The sequence below is a fragment of the Helicoverpa zea genome, chromosome 1 (genome assembly GCF_022581195.2).
Source record: "Helicoverpa zea isolate HzStark_Cry1AcR chromosome 1, ilHelZeax1.1, whole genome shotgun sequence".
NCBI classification, from domain to species: domain Eukaryota; kingdom Metazoa; phylum Arthropoda; class Insecta; order Lepidoptera; family Noctuidae; genus Helicoverpa; species Helicoverpa zea.
In genome coordinates, this window is record NC_061452.1 from 11,022,235 (window position 1) to 11,034,601 (window position 12,367).

Sequence of the window (12,367 nt, forward strand, 5' to 3'; positions counted from 1 at the left end):
AAGGTACAAATAACCACGTTCTAGCGGCCTATCCACGAACATCTTTACCGACTATGATCATAGGACAAATAAAACACCAAACACGGGTGCAACAAGTTTTATTGCCAAAGTAACAAAGGTACAAATGTATGGAGTGTTCCGCGTCAGAGGCTGGTCTTGGCCAGCAAAGTCAAGACTGCGGCTAATAGAAGGACGGCCAAGTCGACTCGTGCGATACTCCCAATACCGCATGCTGTTATATTCCGCTCCTGGTGAAAAAGGCGTACTTTAATATAAAAAAGAAAAACAAACCAAAATAGGCTGTTGATAAGGGTTTGACATGACCATTTTCAATAATGTATTATTTAATCCATACATTGCAAAAGTATATTTAGAATTCAATTTTATGGGATCAGACTAAATAAAATTACTCCCCATCGCATCGCGGAGTCTTTTCGTAAAAACTTTAGTAGGTAAAAAAGTGATTTACTTGACTGGTACATTATTAGGAAAATTAAAGCTATCCGAAGTATTTGAAACGTACCCCGTCGTGGTAAGTGTAGCAGCCTTCAAGACGTCTTCTATATAGGGCGCCTAGATTCAGCTTATGGCAGGGCTCCTTACTGGACCGTGACATGAGCGTCGGTTGCGGCTTAGTATCGGGCGGTTCCGTACAATTCGCAGAAAAGTCATCTTGTTTCTCCACCACCACAAGTAGCAAGTTTGTCTTAGGAATGTACGAAGCCCAGTAAGCGGGCCAGCACTCCCCGGGCTCATCTTTTTGTACAGTCGGCGAAGCTCCAGCCGCCTCCAAAAAATATTTCTGATTCAGTATATAAAGCGTGATACTGTGGTCGCAGGAGAATGGGTTCTCGTCGGAATTGTCCTTCGCAGTCTCTGTTTCGTTCTCCGGTAAGGGTGCTGCAGTCGTGGTGGGCGGCTCTGTGTACTCTTTGTTGTTTAGATCGAAATACTCTGCGAGCGAGACGACCATGCGGTTACATTAAGCAGAAGAATTAGACGTGCTTACATTATAGAGAAGGCTGCGAGATGCAGCATGCAGCTAAAGTAGTGCTCGATAAGCTCTAGACTCAAGAAGGATACTTTCATTATTATTTTTCTACATATTTATATATTTTTTTAGTAATAAGCCCCCATTAGTTCCTTGTTTACTGAAATAATTTTACTATGAACATTCCAGTAGTGGTTAAAATATTACACGAACTACGACTTTACAAGTAAAGCGATTAGTTTGAGATCATCCTCATTACTTCTAACTATTTTCATTTTTGAACATCAAAAGCTAGAGGTTATTGCCAACCTAACCTAATTTCGTGAAATTATTTCTAGGAATTTTACATAATTTGACACTAGCTAGTCTATGTATTATTTATGTGTTTTGCTAATCCATTTATAGGAAATACTGTTTCAGATTTGGAGTTAAAAAGATTTTTCAAGAATTTTTAGAGTGTAATATAATCTGTCATATTTTTAGGACTACAAATTATTTCTAATATCTCACCATGGTCCTCCACGATGATGCCGGCGCCATAAGCGTAATAGTCCTGATTGTAGAAGTTTGTTAACAATAGCAGAGCCTCAGTCACCAGCCAGTTGATGAAGTTGAACGCTAAACTAAAAGGCTGGAAAATATTCATAATATTTAACTTGATTTATATCTATTAAAATGCACGAATGCAAGATCATAAGACTTTAGAGTTTTTAAAATAGAGTGAATTCAAAATATATATGTATAAGATTTCCTATGAAGGGAAAGGTACAGTTGATAGACAGGTTTATCTGGCTGCCCAAGTAGTTTCGTGAGAAAACTCTAAAATCCTCCATTTATCTATCCAATAGATGTCCGTAGGCATACCAGAATGCGAACAAATTAATGCACACGCTTACCGTTCGCAAAGTCCAAGAACTGCTTTTCTTCAGTAAAACCGAGTACGGGCAAAGAGCTTGGTAGTTAAATACTTCCACGTGTTCGTATATGCCCATGTCCAGGAAGGATTGCAGCACATACTTCTGTACCGTGCCGAAGAACTGGCCGACCAGTTCCTTCTCCTTAGCCAATACGATGTATCCAGAACTGTCTATTACATAACAGTCGTATTTCTCGGAATCCGGACGACATGTTGGGTCCTTAAAAATATCAAGTTGTAATTAATTAGCTTTTCCTAATAATTTACGAATATAAAGCACTCCTGGGTTTGGTTTTGGATAACCTTAAAGAAATAAGGCATTATGAGTTTTAAGGTTTTCCAAAACCCTCCAGTTTTAGATAATTAACATACCTTCGACCCATCTACATCAATATTCGTGATTTGCAAGAATCTTTCATAAAACTTCAAATATGAATACTGGAATCCAACAACGGACGCCGGAGTCTCTGAATTACCGTCTTTATAAAATATCGCGTAACTAGAAGTAATGGTTATATCTCCATCTTCATTGATGACTTTGGGAGGATTCTTTATGATATCATCGAGGACTGGGAGAGGAGTTGCTACAACTAGAGACTCCTTGTTTATCATGTGCTGCAGAACTGCAGCTTTGTACCAAGTCTCTTCTATTGTGTTGTGGTAGTCATCACCAAAAACGCTGTAATCAGATATAAAAATATATTATAATTAGCATAAGCCAAGTCAATTTTCCGTTATTTATTAAATTGACAATTGTATTTTATTTAAAAATAACGAATAAGGAGCAGCAGAGTCGAATGTGGGGTTTTCAACGTTACAGTTTTTTAGCAAATGACATTGGGTCTTACATTCAATTTTCAACTAAATACGTATTTCCAAATAATCTTACTTTCCATCATACTCCTTCCTTCTGTTACCTTGATCGTCCACTTGCTCATTCTTATCAGGATCAAAGATATAATGCCATCTTGTCAAACCACTTGATGTTGCTATGAACCTTACGCTTACATTATACTTTCTAGCCAAATCCCATTCTTCATCAGACGCTATCCAGTTCTCGAAGTAGGGAGCAGATAGTTTAGCATCAAACACTAATTGTTTGACTAGATCTTCATTGCAATAGTAATCATCTTTGCCTAATGGTGTCATGCCGCAGTGAGCTGTTGGAAATAAATTATTTTTCATTCATGACTTGCTTGACCTTACAGAAACGGTGACAAAACGATCATGGAATAAAAATTACGCTTTTAATATTTTCCCGAGTTTTCAGCTACGGCAGATAGTCTATAGGACTTCTTTAAAATTCATATATAATGTAATATAGGTAATTAACTAAAATACACAGTACAGTACAGTTTATAATAATACTTACTTTCCAAACTAAAATCCGCAGTTTTATTTTCTGTCGGATACTGCTCTTTCCTTATATCAATTTCATTCTTAGATAAACCAACTAAGAACTTCCAGGCTTCCACTTCAGAATTAAGTGACTCGTGTCCCTCCAAGTAGTGGTATTTGCAGTAAACCCTGCGGATTATCAAAACACTCTATTAAACTTATCATTAAAATGCATCCATCTTCGCCTATTTTCCTCAGTTCTATCTCCGTAATAGGAAACTCTTATGTGGGTGGGCACCATAATTTTTAATATGCCTTCATATTTTACGCTGCCGTATAATTTAATTCGCATTTACAATACAAACTAGTATCCACTAGCGGTTTCACCCGCGTCCCGTGGAAACTGCATCATGCAGACGGTTACAAAGTACTCTTCCTCTATAAAAAGGTGAATCTAATCCACAAAATGAAAGAATTAAACTCTTCAGATCCATAATTAAAGATTAGGGATAGAACCTTACTTACCAATCTGGATGTACCCTGAAGCTATATCTAAAGTAATCAGTGACATTGATGCCAGTCAGTTCCTTCCCTTGCTTTGCTTCCAATGGATTATCTTTGAGCCACAGTTCTGTGTCTCCATATATTTTGGGCAGTGAGATACCCATAGAAAATGGTGTCCCTTCCAGTTTGTTGAAAAAGTAGTCATGGCTTACTCTGGCTATTCTCCTGAAATATTCGAAACATAAAATTTAAAAGTTATATGCTTTGCTCAAAACTATTAACATCATGTCCCTTTCACAGCATCTCCCTTTCCATGTTTGTGTGTCTCTTCGTAGATTTTATGTCAACCCTACATCGTCGTCGTCACAGCCGAAAAACCTCCACTGCTGGAAAAAGGCCTCCCCCAAGTTAAGGTAGTTTTGCCCATACTAGTTTTAGACTTCCATATTACGTGTTAACGTTATATAAAACTCTTCTGCTATAGGTAACATTTGAATAGCAAAAAAGAGCATAAACCAACCTCATATTATCATAATGGTACAACACCGGGACCTGCGTCATGTTCCCATCTGTACCATTCACGAGATTGTACCGCAAGTTCTTGATCTGCTCGCCCAAGTCTCGTGAGCCTTTGCCATCGTCTACTTGTTCTACCTCCACGAAGTCCACGCTGTTGTAGTTCTTTTGTAGGTCGCCGTTAATCTGGGGACATTGACGTAATGGAACAGGTTTAGGTACCTACGTACGTAATTATAAGTAGTACGCTAACGTTGAAGTTTCAAAAAAGGATTTGATGGCAGATTTAAAAAGAATCGTGGAAAAGCTAAAAGATACCTAGATAGTGACAGAAAGCTAAAGTTGATATTTAAAAAGAATGCAGATTAAAAAAATATTTCGTGCTAAAAAAAACTTAAAAATACAAAAAGTGTACCCAATTTTGAATGTAGAACAGCAGTTACACGTCGCAAGAATGCAGAAAGACCATTTGTGCCAATTTTTAGCAATAGTACCTTTTTTTTTTTTTTTTTTTTAACGACGTAAAAAATCATCAAATGACCCCTCCCGCTGTGGGTTAGCAGCGGTGAGGGAGTGTCAGACTCTTACTGACTAAAAGCCGTCGTGTTCCGTCGTAGGCCTTCTTATGTGCTAGGGCCGCGGTACCTCTTTCGAACAACCCGCAGCCCTAGCAATAGTACCTGGCTTATTCATAAACAACAACGAAATCATTACCTACTAACTTCCATGGAAACTAAACTAACCGTTCTCGTTATAAACTATAGAAACTGAGCTAAAACGGGATTTGTAAGAGATACTCACTGTAGTAGTCAAAAGTGGATGCAGCAACAAGTAGCCATTGTTACTAACGATGAATGAATACCCGTTCACACCGAGCTGAAAGTAGCAAAATGTCATTGTGAATAAAAGTTTTGCATAATAGAAGGCACAGATGAAGTTAAAATTACAGTGAAGGCATTACATTATTTTAGCAGAAATAATACTGAACAAGGAGTAGGTACAATAGGCACCTATTTAGGAAACACAATGTTGTGAGACAGAAACAAAGGGGAAGAACTATATGAAAGGTGGCTTTCCGTAAATTTCTTCCCATGGAAATTCATATTTATACACGAATGTTTACATAGGTAAGTACATGGTACATACCACGTGCACACGTTTCAAACATTCGATATTTTTCCTTAGTGAAAGAATCTGCGGATTTAGTATTATTAGCTATTATCGGGGATTACACAAAAAACCATATCCATTTGTTCAGCCAATCATAATAAACCAACACCCCACCACCAACCCATGGCCCCACCGACATCTTTGTCATATGGGCCGAAACGCAAGGAGACGCCTGCGGACATATCCCATCCTCAGATAGGTCTATCACCGCAGACGCTGCTTGACTCCTTTACAAGTTCTAGTCCAATAATAGTCATAATAAAACAACAATAAGAAATACTTTCGATTCAAAAACAGTTACCTGATGTGGCTTAGCAAGCTTGGCGATGCTGTCAATAGGCACGTCAGTCCCCGCCACTCCAAGCAGCAGGGCGTCATTGTTCTCCTCATTGTACTTGTAGTCGAACGCCGGGATCGCCACTGAAGTCACCAGCTTGTCTTCGTCAGGCTGAAATATTGAGCAGTCTTGGTTGAGTTTCAGTAATATGTACGTAAATGCTGGATAAACTTAACCACTATTTTGAACATGATTATCATGATATTGGTAAATTGGTTGAGGTACAAATAATACGAAATTGTGGTTCATAGTCTTTCTTTTTCAAAGAAACTTCTGCTGAATTTCTTGGTAAAAGCATTTCATGGTGATTCCATGTGTTAGTTAGATACTCAATAGAAAACTTGAAAAGGTAAAGATTAAGTAGCTATAGGAAATAGAACGATAATTACCTTTGAGATGTCTCCACTTACACCCCATTTACTGGTACGCTGAAAAATTTAAACAAAAATAATTATAATTTTTGTAAATAGGCACCCATATAACAACTTGGACATTGCATTATATCCTGACGAAAACTTCTTTAGAAATTGTTATTTCATAAAAGCAATTCAAGTTGGCTTTGTTTTCCTGCATTTGTTTTCAATTTCAACAAAGTTATTACTTTACACCTTTGCTCCAAAGTTACTTGTTCCCTAGACGGGTAACACAATAAATGAAAATGTTCTGAAAATATGCGTTAATTGCTCTCCCGAATAGACGTTCATTTAGCATAATGTCGACGACACATATAAAACTAATTTTTTTGTGACATGGCGTGCCGCGTTGTTATTTCATAAGTTGAGTCACTCGGTAATCAATATTGTAGTAGCTACAAGTAAACAAAACGCCCGCAGACATAAACAAGCAGCTTATTTATAAAAAGATATTTTCTTCTATTTTCACTCAAATTCATTTTGTTCTTCGTCTTAGAACTTTCTCGATAATACAGAGACTTAGATCGTGGTTAAAGGTACTTTTTGTATTTTTTGTAATTGTTTTTCGTCTAAGGTACATCCCCAGTGGCGGCCTGCCGGAGCTGGGGGTTTGTTCGAAAGAGTTACCGCGGCCCTGGTACATAAAAGGCCTACGAAGGAACATGATGGGATTTAGTCAGTAAGAGTCTGACACTCTCTCACCTCTGCTAACCCACAGCGGGAGGAGTCATTGATGATTTCCCATAAAAAGGACTTTACATAATGGTACTGACCGTATAGTCAATGTTGGCGTGAGTCCAGGTGGGCGGTGGTTCTTTCTGCTCCAGGATCATGGGGCGAGCGATCACGTTGATGTACTTCAGCACTTGTTGCTGTACCTCTTCCACTGAGTGAATGTGCACGAAGTAACCTGGCGGTCAAAAAGCAGTTGGTTTAGTATCTACAAGTGATGAGAGATTGCACGATAGCTAAATACAATTCAAGTGCAATGTTTTTGCTTATGTTACGATATGGTTGACGTGTTAAAGAGCCTAAAAGGATAAGATTAATTGCCATTTCATCAACATTCTTTCGCTAAATACTGATTCCTACGCCTTTACAATCAAAAAACATTCCTGTTCCAAAATTAACTCCTTCTAAATATAAAACATCAGATGTTGAAACTGTATGCACAGGTTTGTTCAATACGAAATGTGTGTCTGTGCACACCCGTTTCGGCTTCAATACAACAATGTACTGGTTACCTCTATTCAAACACGCCATCCACTGTATTTCGCGTACATTTGTGACTTCCTTCCCGATGAGGTAGGTGAACACCCTGACCGGAATGTACGTCTTATTGTCTACCACCTCCCGGTTGTATTCCTCGAACACCTCTGTGAGGTTGCCCGGCACATAGTCCGTGATCACCATCACTAGTTGGTTGCAGCCTTGTGTACTGCTCACGTTGCAATGCTTCCTCCTCTGAAGTCAGAATAGTTAAGTTGAATTAAGCCTTTGTATGTACTTTGAATTTAAGGTTGAGTTTTATTTGTTTGAGTGTCGAATAATCTTGACCATCTTGACCCGTAATTCTGATAAAAACACAGTACAAAAAATACCTACAAAATGAATAGCTCTCATTTTGCAGTACCTCTCACTCATAAGAAAAGTTCTAATTTCAAACTTCATAAAATATCAACATTTGCTGTTGAAATAGGATCCCAACCTTTATGACACAAAGAGAAAGTGCTACAAACGATCCTCATTTTGAGAGCAAAAGTTAGAAGTGATCGTAGTTAACTTCGATAAAGTTGTGTCCGAGCGAGCAAACGAGTAATAAACACCTCACTTACCTCTTTGAGTGTTGTAAAAGCTTTTATATACGCTGTCGTCAAGTTTGCGTAGCCTTCCAACTGCACTTTATGGGTTTTCCCCCCATTAGTAGGCTCAAGTGTATCAGTAAGGGTCTTCAAATTTTCGGGAGTAGCTTGAACCAGATCCACGAAACATTCCACTACGAAATTGGTCGCATTTTTGAAAGTGTATACGTTGACATAATCGTTGTTCGATAAGGTGTCCAAAAGGGAACGCAACGTTCTTCTTGCTACGTAGTTTTTGAAACCAGTCATTGATCCGGAGACATCGAATAGGATGATCATGTCTTTGGAGCAGGTTGCAGCTTCGATGTACCACGACATGACTCTGCAGTCGTAGGTGTCCACTTCATTGGTGTTCCACCGCATGCCGGGGTAGAACCGAAGGATACCATGCGAACTACCGAAGTACTGCCATGATAATGACGGATCGGAGTTGTAATTTTTTATGAAGATTTCGTTCAACTCCTTTGACCATAATATGGAATTTAAAGCATTTGTCTCTGTAAAAATAAGAATTTATTCTATAGAACAATCATAAAGTATCGTTGTTAATTTCAGGACAATAAAATAACTGACACCCACGCCTCATGATATATTGCCAAAAACGGCAGCGGTTTATGAGGGCCTTGGGACCGTTTGAAATCCGACGCTCATTGGATTACACAGTATAATACTTATTAACAATGAAGTATGACATGAAAAGCAATTTAAATATTACCTATATCGAATATATTCGTCGGGACGTGAACACAACTGGTGTTAGTGTTGACATTGATATTGTAGAAGTGGGAGTCCCTCTCTAGAGACACGTTCATGTATCTTGTACTGTTTATGACGTATCTGGGGAGCTCCGGCTCCTCATGATGAAGACTTGGGTCATCGTTCTCGTCTTCATAGAAGAACTTGGAGTACTTTGCTGAACAGTACTCGAACTGAAGAGTTTTGTTGTGCGTATAGTTGAAGTTCCTCGCCAATTTTTCTGCCGTCGCGTGAATGCACTAAAATGACCAATATTAGATAAATTTCAATAACTTATCTATCAGTTGATGATTTATTTGTCTAGAGTTAAAATTATTGTGGTTATTACGTCAAAATTGTATTTTTCTATTATTCTTTATTTTTCGTCTTTAGTAAACACAACCACAGATAGACAGTTAAATTGAAATCCACACTATGTAAATGGATCTTTCACGAATCAAATGGCGTATCAACAACAGATTGTTTTCAAAGTTAACCCTTATCATGTATCTGTCCGCATACTCATATATGTTGTTATAATAAAGATACACCGCACCCTACGCACCCCCGGTGAGCTTAAGTGGAAAGTCGCTCTTGACAGAACATTTAGTTGCCTACATACCTTTTTATATACCCATACCCATATGTAGACATATCTCATTAAGTACGAAAGAAAAGATCCCTCTAAATCGAATTTTAAGCGCAACCATATCTTTTCGGAGACGGTCTCAATTATATTATGTGTATGGTTGTGTTTCGGTAAAATCTTAGATACATTCTTGGAAAAACAAGTGTTTTTTTTAGTAGCAGACACAATTTGTGCTGAATAGCAAACGAAAAAATATAAATTTAACTTCTTTGTCTATGCTGGTTCAGATAAACTTTTATTTAAAATAAAACCTGCATTTGTTTCGCTTAAAGAAACTATGTATCTAAGCTCAAAGCCTACCTATATACCTATTGAATAGGTTGGTAATACGTATTGCATTTATCCGATCATCGATAGCATTACAGACGATGTATGCCGACCAACTGAGGTCAGAGCGATATGGGCTATTACGTAAGTAAACCCTGGAGTTACGACTATGGCTTACCTTGACGGCATTGATTTTGCGAGTGAGCATTGTGCTAACAGAACGCAGTGACGAATCCAATATTTGTTTCCCATCTTTTCTTTTCACACTCGCATTCATTTGTTTGTATTTCTGGAAAATATTTAATTTGAGAATTCTGTAAGTAAACAAGAAGTAATACTAGGCAAACCTAATACACGTTGTTATTACGGTAAATGAGAACAATCATTTTGAAACATAATTTAAGCGTAAAACTAATCACATTTTTTTTATGTATAAATTTTCTTTATTTCATAGATACATAAGTTTGGTGAAGTCCAAACAAGCTATTATGTTGAAAGAATAAATGCGTTGTTTATTTACTATGGTCACAAGTCATAAGTACAGGAGTCTGAAGGCATTCTAAAGTTTACTCACGATTCTAATCTGATCTGCTTTAGTTAGTGCTTCGTTCAACTTCCATAGTTCATCCCCCAGAGCTCTCGCCCATATTTTTACACTAAAATAAAATAAACATTCAAGTTACCCTCCAAATAAACAGCCAGTAATTGGATAGAACAAAATCGGTTTTTAATATTTCGTTTCCCAAAAATAAATATAATGAGCAGTCATGAAGAAAATTCAGAGCCCATTATATTTGCGAGCGGCCGACGGGAGGTAATCCGGAGACCTTTGGCTCGTAAATAAAAGCCCGTTTACGATAATGAACAAAATAAATTCGGCGTTCTTTAATATAAGGGCATAACTTTCATAAATGCTGTAACTAAGTGATCGTGTTCAGGTGTTGAACATGTGACGGCATTGTATGTGCGTCACGTAGTCGTCCCGTGTCCGGAGCGGCGTCCGGCGTTGTATCGTAAACACTCTTTCAATAAACTTTGTAACACGTACTCCAAGTGTCCGTATAAACTTCTGTTGTTTGTGTTTTGTCCCTTTCTCTAAACTGTGTAGTATTATGAGCTTTAACTGAACAACAGTTTCTGTACAAACTGAAAATAGCCGCCGTTTTCAGAGGGATAGTAATACAGCATCAAAAAGTTTTTAAGTTATAAGTTTCAAACTACACATATTATTCAGAGTGTTTCCAGAGAGTACACTCTATATGGGCTTTGTGTTGGTAGCTTAGCAGATTTTACAGAAGATAATATGATAATCTTACGTGTCAGCCTTCCAGGCGGGGACAGGTTCCGGTATGAACAGCAGTGCACACAGTAATGCGAACTTGAAACTTTGCATATCTGCGGCGGTGAGTCACGCGCGCTTACTAAATATCACTCTCCTCTAGTAACCGTCGTAAACTACGCGAATATTACAGGATAAGGCACATCGTTACGGAGTTTTGTCACTTAAGTAAGGCTTGTCACGATACATCACAAAAATATATCACTCTAAGCGGCTAACGGGCTAACACGTATCTATGACAGATAAAGAACAACCGAACGAAAGGTAACAGAAAGCTTTCCCGACGAGAGATAACGAGCAAGGCCACTACAATTTCGAAGCACAGTAAACATTCAGTCACTAAATACTTTCACGTTAACGAGGTTATTAATAGTTTACGTATAGTTTTTGAGTAGAGTTTAGTCGTCCATTTACGCGGGTTCACAACACGAGTTACATGGGTGTTTGAGAAGCGCGGGGTATAGTTGCGTGCGAGTGCAGCGTGCGCGGGCTCGCCGGTGCGGGCCGGAGCGGCGGAGCGAGCGCGGCCGGGCCGGGAGCGGGCGTGTGTCGCGGCCGACGCACGTGCTGCGTCTATTCTGGGCGGGCGCCGGCGAGCGTTCGGGCGGCATCGAGCGGACCCGAACTAGGTCGGCCCGTGTCTGTCCACACACTGCTACCGGCGCGATTCCTACCCGCTCGCCTTCTACTACTTATAATTATAGAATTTACAACTTTTTGTCTATACCACCCTACGGCTGAATAATGTGATTTACATTTCTATTATCTCTTAGCTAATGAGAATTCGTTTACGTCAATGCCAGATTAGAGACTTACCTCTATTTATTTTATTTGATAGAGGGTTTGAGGGAGGTTTTCTCTCTTTGTTTTATAACTTTAAGTTAGTCTAGATCTTAAGTAATCTCTAAAAATATTTTGATATGATATGAATAACAATTCTTCAATAACACATACAGAAACTTCTGAGAATCAATATGAGTACAACTTTTCAGTATTCTATTTTTGAACACATTTATATGCAGCGATGCTGATGCGCTCTTCATGTTTTGGAGCCGCCAGTCTTTGCCTCTTGAGTTATAAAACAATATTGATTGCATTGCCGGCAATGTTTCAATATGAAGCGAATACATAGTACAAAGTAGTACTGTTTAATCTGTCATTTAACGTTCGCTACGCGTAGCACTCGTAGCAAATGAAGGAGACACTTTAAACGTTGAAGCGGGTTTTTGTATGAAATATTCATAAAATGGCTATAAAATATAACTTCTTACCTAAAGTGTAAAACAAAATGAACAAATCATTCATTTGCTGATTAGATTATTAAATAATA

The 12,367-nt window shown here is 38.4% G+C and overlaps 1 protein-coding gene across 2 annotated transcripts; it reads right to left on the reverse strand.

The window, feature by feature from the left end:
- Positions 1-82: 82 nt before the first annotated feature.
- On the reverse strand, positions 83-11,678 carry LOC124633074 (voltage-dependent calcium channel subunit alpha-2/delta-3). 2 transcript variants are annotated; one of them, XM_047168176.1, is made up of 19 exons: positions 11,015-11,678; positions 10,273-10,354; positions 9,877-9,987; positions 8,763-9,042; positions 8,021-8,544; positions 7,430-7,649; positions 6,959-7,095; positions 6,162-6,200; positions 5,737-5,883; positions 5,067-5,141; positions 4,270-4,451; positions 3,771-3,974; positions 3,280-3,434; positions 2,797-3,067; positions 2,280-2,586; positions 1,888-2,127; positions 1,502-1,622; positions 524-921; positions 83-248 (listed from the first exon to the last, which is right to left on the reverse strand). In XM_047168176.1, the coding sequence occupies exons 1-19, from the start codon at positions 11,089-11,091 to the stop codon at positions 144-146; spliced, it is 3,675 nt and encodes a 1,224-aa protein (XP_047024132.1). In that variant the 5' UTR covers positions 11,092-11,678; the 3' UTR covers positions 83-143. The 2 variants fall into 2 exon arrangements, with proteins under 2 accessions (XP_047024132.1, XP_047024126.1); XM_047168170.1 differs by having other exon boundaries at positions 524-954.
- Positions 11,679-12,367: the final 689 nt, after the last annotated feature.

Bases quoted from the DNA above. Each gene is read 5' to 3' on its own strand.
- LOC124633074 (XM_047168170.1), bottom strand. From the start codon at position 11,091: ATGCAAAGTTTCAAGTTCGCATTACTGTGTGCACTGCTGTTCATACCG. The intron at 3,975-4,269 runs GTTGGTTTATGC...CGAATATTTCAG, and splicing joins TACCATTATGATAATATGAG to GAGAATAGCCAGAGTAAGCC. The intron at 1,623-1,887 runs GTAAGCGTGTGC...AATATTTTCCAG, and splicing joins GTTCTTGGACTTTGCGAACG to CCTTTTAGTTTAGCGTTCAA.